Here is a 19,128-nt window from a genome sequence, read left to right on the forward strand (position 1 = left end):
TTCTGACCCATATGAATCTATAGGACCCAGCCTGGGTTTTCTCCGGTTGCTTCACCTCTTCCTTGAGCTGGTAAATGTGACGCAGATAGGAGGGTCATTGTCACATTTGTACGTCATGATAAGCAATCCTTTCTGTTAACCAGAACCCCAAAATCTTTATTTGCAGTGTGTGTTTTGTGTTGTTCCTGAGCAAGGCCTTTCCAGGGTGCAATGTTTAATTTGTTGAATAACGAGGCAGCTGGAGAAATAATCACGCCAAAGTTAGAAGAAATAATTTATAGTGATCTCTGCCACTGATAAATTAGCAAGGTTCCAGTGATTATTAATCTGGTCAGTCTTCATTCTATCGCATAGCAATAAACATTTATAGTGATCACTGCCACTGATAAACAGTTAAGTGGGACCCAAGGAATCGGCACAAGAAGACAAATGGAAAAGCAGCGGAGGAACAGTTAAAACGTTGCGGAAATCAAAAAGGGGAAAGGATTCTGGTCTATCACATAGCAATAAATCAATGCAATTTACAGCAGGCACTGCTGCTGACAAATTAGGGGGGCAAGGAAGAAAATGGGGTGCTTAGTGAAATGGGGGTGATTGGATTGGGGAGATATCCTATTGCATAGCAATACCCAAAGAATTTCTAGCGGCCCCTGCCACTGATATATTAAGACTGGGATTAGGAAGGATCAGGAAAGGGAGAAGGAGGAGGATTTAGAGGGGAGGTCAATTGTCTGTGTATTGGAATTGCAGAAGTCGTTTGCCAATGTTAAACAAAAATTACAGATTACAAAGTGACCAAACTCTGCCATTTCCAATGTTCAAAGGCACCAGGCTGGGGAAGGCATAGAAAAGTTTGGTCACTTTGCAAGTTGTAATTTGTGTTTAATGATGGCAAACAAATTCTGTAAACTCCAACACACACACACGTATGATCGTGAAAATTACAAATTGCAAACCTTTCTTGGCCTTCCCGACCTGGTGCCTTTGAACGCTGGGAATGGTATAGAAAAGCTATAATTGCAAAGTGGCCAAACCTTTCTTTGCCATTCCCAGCCTTCAAGGATGACAGGTTGGGGAAAGACCTCGAAAAATTTGCCCACTCTGCCATTTGTAATTTGCTTGCCGCCATTAAACAAAAATTACAAATGGCAAAGTGGCCAGACTTTTCTATGCCATTCCCAGCCTTCAAGGTTGGGGAATGCTGTAACAAAAAACCAGTGCAAGCGGAAGGAGGATCTTGAATAATTCGGAGTCTTCCAATCCCAGCTTGAAATTTTGCCCCCTCCTGGGCCAGCCCCAGTTAGGGAAAGGGGGGGCACCCTTGGGGGGATTTTTGGTATGTTGCTATCCATCTTCAGAAGTTGTTGTCGATATTCCAGACGTCGCCACTCAAGGCGTTGGCCGCCCCTTGCAGCGTCCAAGTGACCAGGGCCAGTTGCCGGCGGAAAAGGGTCTCGTCAAAGGTCTCCGGAGCCTCTCGCAAGCGACCAACGTGCTCCAAAAGGGCCCCCAGCGTGTGGGGGCCCCGGCCGTGAAGGATGTGCCGGAAAGGGGTCTCCGTTACCGCCACGTATTGGGACAAGAAGTAGAACTCCACCTGGGGAAGAGAAAGGAGAGGAGCCCCAGGTAGAGCAGAAAGGCCCAAATAAATTGCCAACCTTCCACCCAGAGGGTCTGCCACTGAAGTTCAGAAGAAGAAAGCACACTTGCGCATGAAACTGCGCAGAGCTACACCTCTAGAATAGGAATCTGCTCCACACTGGTCTATCTTCCTGTGTGCCTTCAAGTCATTTCCAATGCAAGGTAACCCTATCTTGGTTTCCTTGGCAAGATTTGCCCAGAGGGGTTTACCTTTGCTTTCCTCTGAGGCTGGGAGAGTGTGTCTTGCCCACAGTCCCCCAATGGGTTTTCATAGCTGAGCAGAGATTTGAACTAGTCTCCAGGGTTGGGTGGTGGGCCCTTGGTATCCACTGGAGTTTGGTTCCAGGACCTGCTATGGATACCAAAATCTGTGGATGCTCAAGTCCCATTATATGCTATGGGGTATCATTACTACTACCACTACTACAGTGGGGTCCTTGGTATCCTCTGGGGTTTGGTTCCAGGACCCTTTGTGGATACAAGGGGGGTTGTAAAAAGGTGTCCCTTATATAAAATGGCAAAATCAAGCTTTGCTTATGAAAATTTACATATATATTTGGAATGTTTTCAAGCGGGATGGTTGAATCAGTGGATAAAAAACGCATAGATATGGAGGGCTAAGTGTAGTCCAGTGTTCAGGCCTACTCCCTGAAGAGGAATACCAGAAGAGTACCATGGGCTACCTACCCCCTGATAAGGAGTATCTGAGGAGTACCTGATGGGGCATACCTGAGGGCTATGACTGGCATTGGGAGCATTCCTTGCTCCGTCCTTGTTGTTCTGGGACCTGCCTGCCCTAAGACGCTCATGTAGAGCTCAACGTTGAGGAGAGCCACAACGCAATCCCATAGACCCCAGGCCCTGTTTTACCCCTCTCACCCGCATGATGCGGACGTTGTACATGCGCAAGAGGCGCTCGTTGTGTTCCTCCGAGCCGTAGATGTCCTTCCGCAGCTTCTCGGCCGCCCGTGTGTAGTCGCCCCGAGCCGAGTACATCCACTGCAGGGTCAGCCCATGACTCTTAGAGGAAGGAAAGGGAAAGGGTAAGAGAGAGAAGGCCTTGCAGTAGTGGCAGGGTTACAGGTTCCAGCCCAATGGGTCAAGATGGGGCAGGGCCAGAGGTCACCTATGCACAGACAAAGTGTGGGGCTGGTTGAGGAACCAAAGATTTGAGGCTGCAGTTGCACAATGTGGCTGCTAGGGGGCAGTGTTGCATTGGAAGACACACCTGGGAAGCATCTGGCTGCCCTCTGGTGGAAGAGCCTGGCTATTACTATAATGATGCGTAGCCAAAATCCAGCAAACAGGGGCCTGTTACAGACTGCCAAAATAAAGCTGCTTCGGGTCTCTTTGGAGATATGCTGTTTAAATGATGCATGCATCCTAAGAATCCGGAAGCTGCACCAAAGCTGCACTTCAGTGCTTAGGAATGGAGTGTGGCTTTGGCGTGACCTCCGGACTCTTAGGACCCATGCATCATTTAAATAGCATACCTCCAAAGAGACCCGAAGCAGCTTTATTTTGGCCGTCTGTAACAGGCCATAGATACCTTTATGGGGCCAACCAAAGTGCACATTGTACAACATTACCGTAAAAGAATGGTACAGTTAAAAACAGAAAAGTGATATGTTAGAATAGGAGTCATTAAAACATTAAAAGAGATTGCTTGTTAGAAGAATAAAATACAGTTAAAAATACAAAACTGTTTTAAAACACTAAAACAATGCAGTACCCAGCCTGTTTTTTTTAAAAAAACCTGTCTGCATAAGAAAATTTTAACTTTTTTGGACAGCTAGGTGAGAGCATAGCTGTCACATCTCTTCTCCGGAGAAAGAGGGGTTTCCGGGGGCCTTTCCCAATTGACAATCCAGACCCCTTACCTTCAGCTGGGTGGTGTACTCATTGAACCGGCCAATGTGTTGCAGGAGGACATCTCCGTAGCACCAGTAATCCAGGGGCAGGAGGTGGTCGTGGGTCAGCTTGATCAGCAGGTGACCCACCACCTCTGCCACGGTCTTGGCTACGGCGGGCAGGCGCCCATAGAGAGCGCGGTTGAGGTTGTCGTAGGTGTCCAGCATCGTATTGAGGAACGGATACGGACGGGCGTCCTGGAAGCAGAGAACGGGACAGATGCTGAGGGACTTTGGTGAATTTTCTGAAAGCTTAGAGCTCGAATCTAGGCCTCTGATATCTGGATGCCTAGGGCAGCGTTTGGAAAGGCATCGAGTAGAGAGCTTAGAAGTACAGTTTTGGAGAAGAGCACCCAGAACCCCCCAGTCACCACCATTAAACCCAATACCATTATTGTGCTGTAATTGTTATTATTTGCTGCCGTCTCTCCATAGTGATTTCATTCAGATGTTTTGTCAGCCTCTTTGGAATTGCTGCTGCTGCTGCTATTACTACTACTACTACTACTACTACTACTACTATAGATGGTTTTCCCAATCCATTAATTCTTTATCCATGGGTTCAGGTATACATGGCTTGAAAACATTTTTAAAATATGTACTGTAAATGCTCAAAAGAAAACCTCTGCAAAGGAGAATTCCACGGCTGGGACGCCCCCGAAAGAGGTGAAGGCGAAGGCACTGCTGTCCATAGGGATGGCCTGGATCCTGAGGCAAAGAGGAGGAGGAGACGGTCAATTAGCAGAGGTCTAAGGTTGTTGTTGTTGTTGTTGTTGTGTACTTTCAAGTCATTTCTGGCTTATGGTGACATCAAAGCAAACCTGTAATGGGGTTTTCTTGGCAAGTTTCTTCTGAGGCAGTTTGCCATTGCCTGAGGATCATTACACTGATAAATGGATGGATGGATGGATCAATTGATAAATTAATGGATGGATGGGTGGATGCTGGGAGTGTGTGAGAGGGTTCAGCCCAGGCTCAAAGGAGAGGAGGGTTCAGGTGAGGTCAAAGCCCTTAACCCCAAATCTTACACTTCGGTCTCCCAACGCCGGCCTTGTTCGGTCATCTGGTCAAAGATGCTTTGGCCGCTGCGGTTCGGACTATCGACCTGCAGAAAAGAAGCCGTGAGTTGGGTTGTAATAGAGAATTGCATCTTTTGATACAGAATCCAAATACCAAACCATCTCGAACTTTTAACTCAGAGATTTGGGGGGGGGGGAATTATTTTTGGAATGCAGCTCGCATAATCCTCCCCTGCCAACATAGCCCTGAGCTTGGGAAGGAAAATAGTACCACCTAATTGGATGTCCAAGTGCCAGACCCTCCAGACTCCATATAGTTTCCTCTTTTGGACTACAGCTCCCCAAATCCCTGACTGGGGATGATGGGATCTGTAGTCCAGAAGAGAGCCCTTGGCCTGCTTCAACCCACCTGCTTGACGATGCTCTCAATGAGGCCGATCAAAGCTGGACTGGTCTTGGCAAAGAATTTGTCGTCTCCTGGAAAAAGAAACCGGGAGAAGAAAATCAAAACAGCACCGAGTGTGAGAAGCAAGTTTCTAGTCTCCACTTTTCACGTTCTGCCCCTCTTTGCTCATTCTCTTCTCTTTCTCAATCCCTTCTTCCCAAGGGATTGAAAAAGACCAACTCCTCTTGCTGTTTTTGATCATCGCCTTTCCCCATTTCTCTCTTTTCTGTCTGGGGAAAAACTGGAGGGACGAGGGAAGTACTTGACCAGAGCTCAGAAAAGTTATCTTTCTGTCTGTCCATCCATCCATCTGTCCATCCATTTATCGATTGATTGATACATCCATCCATCCATCAATTTATTGAGGGATTGATCTATCTATCTATCTATCTATCTATCTATCTATCTATCTATCTATCTATCTATCTATCCATCCCCAATGAAAAGAAAGTCCAGCTAAAAACACCCCAAAAACTATATGTTTAAAAGTGATAACAGTTCTCTTACAAACCAAAAGGTGAAACACAATTCAAGCATGTTGGGAAATACTGTTTCATGGGTAAGCCCCTTCTGCCCCTGAATGAAGAGCCCGTACTCTTAAGTATTACAAGTCTTTGGGTTACATTTTCCCAGAATCCAGAATGGAACCGAACGAAGGCCCTAAGCTCCCAAATAGCCCTGATGCCTCCAAGAGTTGGGCAACGGCTACCTTTCCGACCTTTCAGTGTTGGCCGGACCCAGCTGGCTCCTTCGGTGGCCCTATGCTTGGCGGCCCCTTCCTTCCCTGTGTCCACTCACCCAGGACAGCATTGTCCAGACTGATGTAAGCAGCCGCCTTGAGGTGCAACATGGTGAGATAGCCCTGCAAAGAGATGGAGTTTAGCTTGTTGTGGTTGTTGTGAATGGCTGTCATGCCAATTCCAACTGAATGCAAGACCTCCAAGACACGCTGATATTAAACACACAGACCAGATCTTGCAAACTCTGGCATCCTTGAGTAAGTCAACCCCATTGTAATGTGCCACAGTGGTTTGAGCATTGGACTATGACTCTGAAAACCAGAGTTCGAATCCCAGCTTGGCCATGAAACCCACTAGATAACCTTGGGCAAGTCACACTCTCTCAACCTCAGAGGATGGCAAGGGAAAACCTCTTCTGAACAAATCTGGCCAAGAAAAAAACATTATAGGGTTGCCTTAGGATCGCCATAAGTCGACTTGAAGGCGCACAACAACAACAAAATATGCTGGTCTACTTTGCTTCCTGCTTCCCACTTTACCAAATGTTATCATCTTTTCATGTCATTTCATGATATGTACAATTTTTAAATACAGGTTGAGACCCCCGTATCTGGAATTCCAAAATACAAAAATTACTCCGAAATCCAAAATCATCCGTAAGAGAGGCTGAGAGAGTGACGCCTTTCCTTTCTGACGGTTCAACATACACAAGCTTTATTTCATGCACAAAATTTATTTAAAACATTGTGTATAAAATTACCTTCAGGCTCTGTGTATAAAGGGAATATGATGAAACGTACATTAATATTGTGTTTAGACATGGTTCCCATCTCTTAAGGGATCGTGTTATGTATGTGCAAATATCCTGAAACCTAAAATCCAAAGCATTTTGGATAAGGGAAATTCATCCTCTGCGTGGGTTTGTATTTGTGTATACTAGAGGTAGAATTGCATAGTGGTTTGAGACTTGGACTACAACTCTGGAGACCAGGGTTTGAATCCCCACTTGCCCATGAACCCTATTTGGTGATCTTGGGAAATTCACACTCTCTCAGCCTCATGGGAAGGCAATGGCAATCCTGCTCTGAACAATCATGCCAAAAAAAACCCCATAGGGTTGGCATAAGTCAGAAACTACTTGAAGACACACAGCAACAATGATATATATGTTTAGAGTGTGAACTCCCTTGGGAAAGTGCCATTCTTTGGACTACAACCCCCAGAATCCCCCCTTCGGCTCCTGCTCACCTCAAGCCATTCGGTGGAGCCCACGCTGCCAAAATCCCCAGCATCCCAACTGACAAAAAGCAAGCTCCTTCGTAGCTGGAACCCTGTGCCATTGGAAACAAAGCAAACAGTCCTAACAAGTAGATTCCTAGCATATATCCCCTATTAGCTCCCCCAATTGAGCACTAATTGGCTCTTTCCCTATAAATGGCGCATTTATTTCCATCCCCTTTAACGCGGCCATCTTTTTTGACAGCCACATTCCATTTCGGGAACAAAACATGTCCCCTCTTTTCTAAACAGTTCTAATAAGTAGATTCCTAGCATAAGTCCCCCAGTAGAAGCCCCAATTGATCACTACTTCACACCTTTTTCTATAAATGGCACATTTATTCCCATCCCCTTTAAGGCAGCTATCTTTTTTGACAGCCACATTCTATTTTGGGGTGTTTCCCCCCAGTATCATTGTGATCCATCCACACTCCATGCCTGCTTACCATTCCGCACCATAGCTGTAAAGGTTCGTGCCAGTTCCAGCAATATGGCAGTGCCAACCCCAGACCGGGCGGCTCCGGGTCCCAGAGAATCCCGCTGGGCACCCACAATCACATAGTGATCTAGGGAGAAAGAGAGAAAGGATTCTGGGAACTGAAGTCCAAAACACTTGGAGGTGCAAAGTTTGAGTACCTAAGCACTCCTTAGAAGAGGATACCAGAAGGTGCACATCAGTCCCACTTACCTGGCTCAAAGCGACCTTCGATGCACCCAAAAATGTTGTTGATCATGACAGACTGCTTGAGGTTTTGAACCCGCAACTCTAGCCGGAAATCCGGTGCCCCCGGTCCCAGCTGGTAGGGGACCCCAGGCAGTCGGCCATTCCAGGTTTGGGGGGCCAGGGGACCCATCACCTGTCTGCAAAGAAAAAGAAACAGAGGTTTTAATGAGGAGCCAGCCATCTTTGGGGATTAAATTGGGGGTGAGGATGCATCCGGACTGCAAAAACAATCCAGTTTGACACCACTTTAACTGCCATGGCTCAATGGAAGCTGCTTTAATTCTGCAGTGTAGATGCACTGCAGAGCACTTTCTCAGGAGTTCATCACACTGGGGCTAATTTCGGCATCAAAGAGAGATTAAAGAGCATTTTTAAAGCATCCCGCAAATGAAGTGAAAATGGCGAGTAATTGCACGACTGATGATTGCACACAAATAAAGCGATATCAGAAATGCATTGTCGCCAAAATCCCGAAAGTTAAAAGAAGCGTGTTAATGCTTCTTTGTGACCACTTTAATGGTGGATTTCGTGCGACTTTGTGTGAAATCATTTTGCGTAATTACGCAACTCTTCTGGCATATGGCATAAACTTCCTATCTCCTTCATGGGATAAACTCCTCAGTAAACACTGGGATGAAAAATGGTGTTGGAAATTTAATTAATTTACGTTATTAGTTCATGAAATCCTCAATTAATTAATAAATTAATTGGGTAATACAAAATGTTCAGTTTTATTAGGCAGAAATAGTTATCTATCCAACCCCCTTTTCCCTCTAACACTACTTCCCCCAAACCAATGCCTCTACTTCTCCCAAGCCGATGCAAAGTTTCAGACTCCATCGCCTATCATCCCCCACCAAAACGGTGCTAAACCCATTTGCAAGAGATCTAACCTGATCCCAAACCAACACTTTCCAGATGGGCCTGGATTGCAACTCCCATCGTCTCAAACCATGTGGGCAGGGATGATGGTAGTTATAGGCTGGAAGGCTGGAGAGGAAAGGCTTTTCTGGGCCATTCCAAGAACATGATGGGAGACTCACCTGAGCAGTCGGGCGGCCACCTCAGCGCTGATGGGGTGAGCGAGGATTTTGGGGAGTCCGGAGGACTGGACCGGGGGGAACTGGGTATGGTTGAAGGAGGGGAACCCAGGGCTATAGGGGTCCCCAGCCCCCATGTGGACCTACAAGGGTTTAAAGGGATTTGGGGGAAAGAGAGAGTAAGAGAAAGAGCCATTCGTCATAGGTCTCCATATCTAAGCACATCCTGCAAAAAAAGCGAAAATGGCGAGTAATTGCACGAATGATTATCGCACGCAATTGCGCAAATAAAGTGATATCCTTGGAAAAAGCAACAACAGGAAGCAGCTGTGGCTTCTTTCCAACTTCAAGGAGGACTCCAGATGGGAATTGTGGGCAGGGTGACCACATATGTCCTCCTTTTCCAGGACCACATCCTCCATTTCATTCCTCTGTCCAGAAGGAATTCCCAAATGCCCTCCATTAAGAAGCATGCATTGACATTTACGTGAGCATTTGTAGCTTTTTTGGGGTAGTGTCCTCCACTGTTCTTGAGTGCCCTACATTTTGGGGTGCCTTGTCCAGGGTGACCAGAGGCCCTCTTTTTCCAGGACACGTCCTCCATTTCAGCCCTCTGTCCAGGAGGAATTCCAAAATGACCTCCATTGGATTTACAGTTATAGGAGTGTGAGTAGCTTTCATTTGGTAAGCCCCCACCTTGTTCTTCAATGTCCTACACTTTGCAGGGCCTTGTCCTCCTTTGCAGTGAGGAACCTTGGTCACCCTGGAAGTGGGTCCACTTTGGCCAGTGGTCTTCCTAGGTCAAGTCCCCTCCCTAGACTTTCTTCTGAGACCCTCAGGACGACCCCTTACTCACGTGTCCATAAATGCTTGTGTTTGGGGACAGTCCTAATTTTCGGGGATCTTGCAGCACGTCAAAGGGGTCCGGATAAATAAGGACGGCTTTGGCTTTGGAAGCTTCTGCGTTGGCCACCTAGGAAGAAAAAAAGAATAATTCGTTAATCTAGAGTCAATGCATTATTGTTGTTGTTGTTGTTGTTGTGAGCCTTCAAGTCTTTTCTGACTTATTGGGACCCTAAGGTGAACCTATAATAAACCTATAATGGGGTTTTCTTGGAAGGTTTGTTGATAGTGGGTTTGCCATGAGGCTGAGAGAGTGTGACTCGTCTAAGGTCACCCAACTGGTTCTTATGCCCAAGCCAGGATTTGAACCCAGGTCTCCAGAGTCGTCATCCAACATTCAAACCACTATGCCATTTTGGCACTTCTAATGGGTACCCCACATTTTAAAAAAAAACAGAGGTTCTGGGTCCCTGGCTCCAAAGTGATAATTTATTTCCTCCGAGTTCTCAAAATGTTATTCTTATTTCCTTCCCCTTTAAGGCAGCCATCTTTTTTGACAGGCACATTAAATAGTTTCCGGTCCTTGCTTTTGAGCTGTGCCATGTTGCCCCCTAGTGGCTAAAGGTGACATTACAGACTGTCACAAGTTAAAGTCTCCCTTATTCGGAATTCTAATATAATTCTAATATATGTGTAATACAGCTGTAAATAAACCATATGGAATGAATTTAAATTTATATTAGTGTTTTTAGTTTTTGTTTCGTAATGTCCTACATTTTCTTGAATGTCTTTATCTGAAGAAATGTATCTGAGTATTCTTTTTTTAATCTGCAAAATCTGGAGGATTTTCCGAACGGCGGGACAGAAATTATTTATTTATTGTATTTATTTGTATTTATTTATTTGTATCCCGCTCTTTCCCCAGAATTAGGGCTTCACAACATTAAAAAACAGTACAATTAAAAACATAGGGCGGGGGGAAAGTACATTAAAAAGGAACTAAATTATTACAGTGTTAAAACAGATAGTAGTTAAAAGAATAAAACACATTTTAAAAAGATAAAAGTAACAGAAATATATATATTTCAGATAAAGACATTCAAGAAAAATGTAGGCTGTTACCAAACAAAAGCCTAAAAACACTAATACAAATATAAATATAAAATATATAAATAAATTATATACATTATAGAAATAAATTATATAAATATACATTCAAATTAATATAAATTCATTTCATATGGTTTACTTTCAGCTATATTACATATGCTGTATTTTATTATGTGCTCAACTGTATTTTCCTGATGCATTTATCGTCATAAAAACACCTTCTTGGCTTGCAATATTCTTGCAGAACTCTGAGCAAAGAAAAGGCTTAAAACTACTTTACTGGCAACGAACAATTGACATTTAAGTCATTCATTTCTCCATTGCGCTGAACTTAAGGGGGGAAATCGCTTTCAACATTTGCATTGTGCTTTTCTGTTGTTGTCGTTGCTGTGTGCCTCCAAGTCATTTTGGACTTATGGCAACCCTAAGGTCGCCCATTGGGTTTCCATGACCAAACTGGGAATCAAATCATGTTCAAAATGGAGGACATTTTGAAATTCCTCCCAGGCAGATGGCTGGAGTGTAGGACACGTCCTGGAAAAGGAGGACGCCAGGCCACTCTGCTCCCAAGGGAAGCCGTGCCTCGGTGGCCAAACTGACCTTCTCAGCATAGCTGATCTGGCCAACGCGGACGATGACCAGGTGGCCCTGGGGGTCAACGCCGCGCTGCTTCAGGACCGCAAAGTCCTCTTGGCGCCCGTAGTTGGCAAAGACCAGGTTTCCCTGCAAAAGGAGAGAGAAATGAGAGCAATCCCTACAATTTGCAGGAAAAATCAAATGAAAAGAATACATCTTTTTAACCTAAGGGAACACCTCTCTAGGAATCTCCAGGTCCTCCAGTGCAACTCTATGGTCAACATCTGCCAGAGGTTGATCATAGAATCACGCTGGAGGACCTACAAATGCCTAGAGAAGTCTTTTCCCTAGGAACCTCTATGTTCTTCAGCACAACTCGATGGTCAACTTCCAGCAGAATTTCACTGGAGGACTTAGAGATTCCTAGAGAGAACATATTAATTGAAAACGCAAATAATCAAATCAGCAAAAGTCAAAACCGCAAATGTGGAGGTTTTGTATCTTTTTGGCCAACCCTTTAATGTTCCAGATCCTTGGGCATAGCTATGTCCCCATCTAGTGGCCAGAGGAAGAGGTACAACCCTTTCTATCTACCCCTGTACCATCTCTATCTTCCTCTATCTGAGAGAGGGGTTGATGGCGGGCCTTATACCGTGACGGTGCCAGAGGCGCTATAGGGACAATAGACCTCCGGGTCGCCAAGGGGCAGTTTCTCCAGCACGGCCCCATTGACATCCACTCGGTGCAGAAAGCTGGGTTGCCGCCTGAAGGAGAAGGACAGAGAAGGTCTCGCAAGACTTATGCAGAGAGACTTGTGTGCCCCCAAACAAGCCCTTCCCAATGCTCAGTGACCCCTCACGTCTCTTTGGTCGTCCCCCACTGACCAGTTGGGCCGCTGCAGCCCCACGTAGTGGCTGTCGGTCCAGCTGTGGTCAAGGTTGTAAGAGGCGAAGGCGTCCAGGACGTGGCGGGAGAGAGTGTCCAGGCGCAGGGACCCAGGCGGGTGGGGGGCCTCGCTCATTTTCCTATGGGGGGGAAGGAAGAGGAATCGCCATTCAGAATATATGGACACAGAGACATCCTTTCATCTGGGGGGGGCTGTCATGTCAGTTGTGCATCCGGGTTTTAGTCCAAACTTCAAAGAAGCTATCCAAGAGTCCCATCTCACTGTCTCACCAAAGTGGATTCAACCCATTGGAAAGCGCTTTTAAAATTTGGACTAGAACTCGGAGTGGATTCATGTGCCACAATGAAAGGAGATCCAACAGCTGCCAACCAACTTGAATCCACTGAACACAAAGTAAATCCAGCTGATTCAATGGCTCTAATCTGTTGGGTTTAGGCCACTGAGTGACCAACAGAATCCACAATGGAGGAAGGAGGGATCCAGAGATTGGGAATGTACCTTTTTTGGACTACAGCTCCCAGAATCCCCCCAGGCAGCATGTCTGCAACTTTCTGAATCTCCTTGCCCTCTTAGCCATTCCCTTTCTGGGGACAAAAAAATAATGGGGAATAATTATAATGCTCCTGTAGTGAAATGTGGGGCTGGAGGAGAGTTCTGCAGATATCAATAAATGGGCCCTAGAGAAAACCAAGCCGGAGACCTCCCTTGGAGCCAAGAGGTCGAAACTGAGGCTGTTGTACTTTGGGCCCCGCATGAGAAGACAGGACTCGCTGGGAAAGACAACAATGCTTGGCAAAATAGAAGGCGGTGGCAGGGAAAGAGGAAGATCACATTACAGGTAAAGGGGTTCAACGAAGGTTTGCAAGGGTTTGCAAGAACTGAGCTGCTATGAAAGATCGCATGACAAGTGGAACGACTCAACAAGGGTTTGCAAGTCCTGAGTTGGGTTGGAAGATTGCGTTGCAGGTGGAGGGACTCAGCCAAGGTTTGCAAGGCTTTGGAAGACCTGAGTGATGCCAAAGGACCTGGTGGTCTCTCTCTTATTCATGGGGTCGCCATATGTCAAAGTCAACAAGTTAACAACAGCAATAACAATGATAAAAATGATAAGGAAGAGGAGAATCCCTGGCATTGTCATTAAAAAGTAAATTTGTCTTTAGGCCATGAACTGGGTGAAAATAAAGAGGAGGAAAAAGGAAGAAGAAGAAGAGGAAGATGGCTGGGGGAAGTCGATGGCTGAGTGCCGTCCCAAAAAAGTAACTTTTCCAAACCCCAGGCCCTGTGCCAAGCCCAGCTGGACACCATGACAGGCTGGGCTCCCTCGGTCTCTCCATCCCATCCATCCTCTGTCCCTTTTCAGAGGGTGGCGAGTGCGAGGGAGGCTCTCACCGAATGGTGCCTTCGATCTTCTCCTCGTGGAGATACTTCTGGAACATCTCCCGCAGTTCGGCCCAATACATGGGGGCCCCGATCCGCTCGTCCTCCGCTTCGTAAGCGCTCTCGTCGTTTGCCATCACCAACAAGTCTCCGGGCGCCGGACACGAGGAGCCCCTCAACGAAGCGTAGCCCAGGAGGAAGCCTAAGAAGAAGGAGACCCCAGGATGGAGGGAAAGCACGGCTCAGAGAGGAACCTCTCCCAAAAAGGAGTTCATTCCTGTTATCTGGAACTCTGAGACCCAAAATATCCCAAAACCTTTTTCATGGGTGGCTGAGATAGTGGCACCTTTGCTTTCCGAGGGTCCAGTGTGTGCAAACATTGTTTCATGCACAAAGTTATTTAAAATATTATGTATGAAATGGCCTTCTGGCTCCGTCTGCCATCAGCCCTCCATGTCCACAGGTTTATTTTACTTTTTATCCGTGGGTTCAAGCATAAAAATGTTCCAAAAAGATATAAATTCCAAAAAGCAAACCTTGAATTTGCCATTTTATATAAAGGAGGCCATTTCATTATGCCATTGTTTTTAATAAGTCTTGAGCATCTATGGATTTTGGTATCAGTGGCAGTTCCTGGAAGTAAACCCCAGCGGATACCAAGGATCATAATAATGATGATGATGATAATAATAATAATAATAATAATAATAATACCCTATTGTATATAATGGGACTTGACCACCCATAGATTTTCATATCCATGGGGGGGGGGGGGGCGTCCTGTAACCAAACCCCAGCGGATCCCAAGGGCTCAGAAACATAAATGAATTTTGTGTTTAGACTTGGGTCCCATCTCGAAGATTTCTCATTATATACATGCAAATGTTCCAAAATCCGAAAAACTCCCCAATCCCAAACACTTCTGGTCCAAAGCATTTCGGAGAAGGGAGACTCAACCTGTATTCATTATAGTTGGCTCTTTGGGGGAAATCATCCCTTGTTGTTCTTGCTCACATCCTGTGTGTTGTGTTGCTTTTGTTTTGTGAGGGGCACGCATCTTAGAAAGGAACTTTTCCAGTGGTTATCCTGACGGACTATGAAAATGACTTTGGTCAAGAGCAAATACGCACCTTAGAATTTATAAGAGACTCTTTTTCAGTAGATAACATCCAAGGGGAGCCGTGTTGGACATATAGCAAATCCAATAAAAACAATCCACCAAACAGCGACACCTTTATTGGGCCAACCAAAACGCACAATATACGTGTTGCAAGCTTTCAAAGCTCCATTGGTTTCTTCGCTGGAAAAGTGACTCTTTTAACTTCTGAGGTTTGTTTGTGTCCCTATCCGCCCAATGTCCTTTTTGCAGAGATCTACTGAAAAATCCAGTCAAACCCCCGCCAAACACTGTAACCTTTATTGGATGCACAATACAGTATACACGTTGCAAGCTTTCGAAGCACCATGGGCTTCTTCTTCATCAGGAAAGGTGTTACAAACCAAACAGAAAGGGGAAATTGAAGATGTTAGTCCTAGGCCTGCATTTTGCTGTTTTTGTCCTTCTGGCCATGGAGAGTCTCAAAGTCCAGGAAATTTAACATCCATTTGCAACACAACAACAAGGACACTTCCTTTGCAATCCAAGATGTCTCCATCCTCTGTGAGGCTACAGTTTTCCTGATGCAAAAGCATGAAGGCTTCTTGAGAAATCCATTGTCCTCTGCCTAAGAAAGGAGCCTGTGTTCTTACAAAGGATGGAGACATCTTGGATTGCCAAGGAAGTGTCTTTATTGTTGTGTTGCAAATGAATGTTAAATATCCTGGACTTTGAGAAGGAGGACCTGCCATCATCCTGCAAGAAATGCCCCTCCAGACCATCTGAACTGAGAATAAAAACAACAAAATACAGGCCTAGGACTAACATCTTCAGTTTTTCCCTCCTGTTTGGTTTGTAACACCTTTGACTGATGAAGAAGAAGCCAGTGGAGCTTCAAAAGCTTGCAACACGTATATTGTGCGTTTTGGTTTATCCAATAAAGGTTTCAGTGTTTGGCAGCTTTTTGATTGGATTTTTCAGTGGACGTCTGCAAAAAGGACATTGGGTGGATGTGGGCACAAATGAACCTTGGAAATTAAAAGAGTAACTTTTCCAACGAAGAAGCCAGTGGGGCTTCTAAAGCTTGCGACATGTATATTGTGTGTTTTGGTTGGCCCAATAAAGGTGTCTCTGTTTGGTGGATTTTGGATGATGCTGTACTACTTTTCCAGTGGATGTGCAGGTGGTTTGAATGGTCAAGAAAAGGGACATTTCATACTGCAAGATTGAGACATGGAGCCATCCTCTTGCTCTCTGGGAAACGTTGCACAGTTATTCCGCTAGATAACTAACAACAAGGGGCTGCACCTGCATTGCACCGACCGAGGAGGATGCACTTTGGCATTGCTTTCATGATTATTGCTGTAGGATCCTGCAATTTTCTGTTTGTGGTGCCACCAGCATTCTCTAAGACAGAGGTAGGCAACCTTTTTGAGCCGGGGGCCGGGTTGCTGTCCCTCAGACAACTGGGGGGCCGAAGCCAAAAAATAAATAATTAAAAAATTAAAAAAAAATTAAATATATAAATAAACCAGGACAAATGTATGACAAAATTTTCAAATGGAAGACACTTTTTTTAAAAAAAATGGAGGACACGTGAAAAAATTTGCTGATTTTTTAAAAAATGTTAATATAAATGCATGTTTCTGAGGCTTCTATGGACAATTGCCCCCCAAAGGCCCCGGCGGCAATTGGCGGCAGGACCGGGCTGGGGCCGGTCCCAAGGCCTTGCCGGGCCGCATCCGGCCCGCAGGCCACAGGTTGCCTACCCCTGCTCTAAGAGAAGGCTAAACATCTCACAAATCTACAAATCCCAGAATTCCAGAGCATGGAGCCGTGGCAGTTAAAGCTATGCTGTCAAACTGCATTAATTCTGCAGTCTGGATGCCGCTGGGGCCTTTGACCAGAGCAAAGTTTGGAGAAGTGGCTTTTGGAGGAGTCTACAATCTCCTGGACAGCATGATTTGCAACCCCAGAATGGGAAAAGGGGGTGGTGGGCTACAGATTCCCATAATCCCCCCAATTCTGTGAGTCCGTAGCCCCCCTAAGAAGCCACTTTTCCAAATGGTTACCAAACAATGGTTCTCCCCATCCCACATCTGTGGCTGGATCCATGCGACCTGGTTTCTCTCACCCATGACGAAGGCGAAGAGGACCCCAAGGACTACATAGAGGACAGCTTTCCATGGAGGGCATCGTGCCCCCGCATCCCTGGCCTTCTCGCCGTTGCCGCCATGGCCTCCCAGCGTGGCTCCCGGAGGAAGGGGGCCCTCGACCTCCACGACCTTCATCTGGAGCCCCTCGGGGTCAGGATCTGCGTCGGCCTCCGTGGGGTTTCTGTAGATGGTGTAGGACCTTCGGGGTGGCTTCTTGGTCTTCTGGGGTGGAGAGAAGGAGGTCTGGTGAAAGGGTCTGGTGTGGTCAAGGAGATTTGGGGTTATACACCTGGGGTGGGGGACAAAGACCCCATCCAGGCCTCGTACTGAGTTGCTGACCCCCATCTTACCCCGCGCTGGTGTTGCAACTGAGCTCTCCAAAAGTCCATGGTGTCTTTGGGTTGCGCCCGGGGCCCGCCCTGCAGGGCTGGAGGGAGGAACAACACACAAGTGTGTAAGACTGCAATAGGAGAAAACCGAGGATCAAGAGGAGGGAGCCAACGCCAGAAGGGCGAGGCGGTTGGGTACGTGATCATTTATCGGGGGCTCCGGCTTTGGGGCTCTTATCAGGCCCTGCAGGCTGCCAGCCCAGCGCTGACGTCGGCTGAACCATCTTCCCTGTCCCTGCCAAACATATGTCTCTCTTGCCCAGGCTGCTGCCACCATTTATTGTTTCATTGCTTCTTTATTACTTATGCAAAGGGATCTTGCAACACCTTTGAGACTAAAGAGTTTATCACACGGGGGACAATTGGAAGTATAAACCGTCATTAACCCATGACAATCCTGCAGTTGTGATAATAGTTTTCACACAACATTGTGTTCAAAGCACTATTATCCCATGAATTACCTGTGATGAGCCTGCAAATGCACAAATGGTTTTCAGACAAAGTCGTGTTCAACGCACTCCTTGAATGCAATTACGCTCCGTCTCCTTGATGCGGGTTCTCTGCCAATATGTTCTAAATCCTAAAATGAATCTAGATCTAAATCTAAAATCTAAATAGTTATAAAATAGTCAGACAATGTTTAAAACACAGTGAAGAAAATGATAGCATTAAATTCCTATCGGGTTAAGAAGAACAGTGAAGAAACAACCTTTATTTTATTGTTATTAAAGGACATTATTCTCCTACAGAAAGTAAGTTGCAACCGTCCCCAACTCGGTGTGCCTCCTCCCCACAGTGTCTGGCTCCAGTTCCCATTATCCCTAGCCAACAGGGCCAAGGACCATGCTGGCTGGGGACGATGGAGTCTGCTGCTGCATCCCAATGCACAATGGAAAGAGCGAAGGTTGGGGGAGGCTGAGGTTGACCGTTCTCCAATAAATGCTAGCCTTCCTCTCTTCCTTTTGCTGCTCTCTCTCCTTCCATCAAGTTAAATATTACCTTCTGTGTGCCCTGAGTCCGGAAAGACTGGCTCGCAGGAATGAAGCTTGGCTGCCCCAACGATTCCCTTTCCCCCCAGATTTTCTGACCTTCCTTCCTTTCCAGAGACCCACATTGAGCGGCTGTTTCTTTTAACTGGGGCTGAAAGTTCCTGCCATCGTCCCAGGAAACAGCTTCAGACAGGTGCCCCCTTGGCTTCACCCACTCAATCAGGGTGCATCTACACTAGAAATAATGCAGTTTGGCACCACTTTAAGTGCCACAGAATCATAGGAGTATATCACACAGAGCTTTTGGGTGGTTTTGGGGCTCAGTTCCAGCTCACTTCTGAAGTGATTGCACTTCCAACGATGTGGTTTCATGTCATAAAGGGACTGTTTTATCAGACGCCATTGATTTCAATGGGAGCCCCGTGCGAATTGCTTCAGCAGCGTTTCTGAAGTCACCCCTCATTTTGGTAAAAACGGGGAAAAAGTGACTCCAGAGAATTGGCTTCCAGGCTGCCTTCGATGGCACTGCGATTTGTTCTGGTGTGGAAAAGCACTCCGATGCCACCCCCCTTGGCCCCTGCCTCCTGCTCCGTCATCCCCCTCTTCCTCCTTCATGCCATCTCCTCCTCTCTGACAATCCCATCATCCCCTGCGTCCTCCTAGACCCCGATCTGCTCCACTCCTTCACCCTGACACCTAACCCATCATCCCCTGACTGCTCCTGCATCCCCCTCTCGCCCCCCTCCACCTAACCCAATACAATGTGCTCTCACTCCCCTTTGCTTGAGTCCGCATCACGTGACTTGCTTGGAATCGAACTGACTCCGCTTCCCCCTCAATTCGGAAGGACAACAGAAAGGCAGCCAGGTGTGGAAAAACATGACGTTT

The 19,128-nt window shown here is 46.3% G+C and overlaps 1 protein-coding gene across 5 annotated transcripts; it reads right to left on the reverse strand.

Moving 5' to 3' along the window:
• Positions 1–261: 261 nt before the first annotated feature.
• On the reverse strand, positions 262–18,937 carry TFR2 (transferrin receptor 2). Of its 5 annotated transcripts, XM_089480103.1 has the most exons (19): positions 17,713–18,937; positions 17,213–17,289; positions 16,841–17,084; positions 13,623–13,812; positions 12,211–12,351; positions 11,979–12,090; positions 11,351–11,473; positions 9,654–9,770; positions 8,801–8,940; positions 7,722–7,894; positions 7,480–7,599; positions 7,004–7,086; positions 5,814–5,877; positions 4,980–5,047; positions 4,580–4,656; positions 4,175–4,259; positions 3,522–3,749; positions 2,521–2,661; positions 262–1,597 (listed from the first exon to the last, which is right to left on the reverse strand). In XM_089480103.1, the coding sequence occupies exons 2-19, from the start codon at positions 17,249–17,251 to the stop codon at positions 1,355–1,357; spliced, it is 2,388 nt and encodes a 795-aa protein (XP_089336229.1). In that variant the 5' UTR covers positions 17,252–17,289; positions 17,713–18,937; the 3' UTR covers positions 262–1,354. The 5 variants fall into 5 exon arrangements, 4 of the variants coding, with proteins under 4 accessions (XP_089336229.1, XP_089336231.1, XP_089336228.1 ...); XR_016271956.1 differs by lacking the exon at positions 17,713–18,937 and having other exon boundaries at positions 262–1,054; positions 1,184–1,597; positions 16,841–17,277; XM_089480105.1 differs by lacking the exon at positions 17,713–18,937 and having other exon boundaries at positions 17,213–17,325.
• Positions 18,938–19,128: the final 191 nt, after the last annotated feature.

The sequence above is a fragment of the Sceloporus occidentalis genome, unplaced genomic scaffold (genome assembly GCF_023333645.1).
Source record: "Sceloporus occidentalis isolate IW3139 unplaced genomic scaffold, rSceOcc1.0.p SCAF_14, whole genome shotgun sequence".
Lineage (NCBI taxonomy): Eukaryota > Metazoa > Chordata > Lepidosauria > Squamata > Phrynosomatidae > Sceloporus > Sceloporus occidentalis.

Coding starts and splice junctions, on each gene's coding strand:
- TFR2 (XM_089480102.1), bottom strand. CDS start 17,207: ATGGGGGTCAGCAACTCAGTACGAGGCCTGGATGGGGTCTTTGTCCCC. Junction 7,600..7,721: donor CGAAGGTCGCTTTGAGCCAG/GTAAGTGGGACT, acceptor CTTTCTCCCTAG/ATCACTATGTGATTGTGGGT. Junction 2,662..3,521: donor AGTACACCACCCAGCTGAAG/GTAAGGGGTCTG, acceptor CCTTCCTCTAAG/AGTCATGGGCTGACCCTGCA.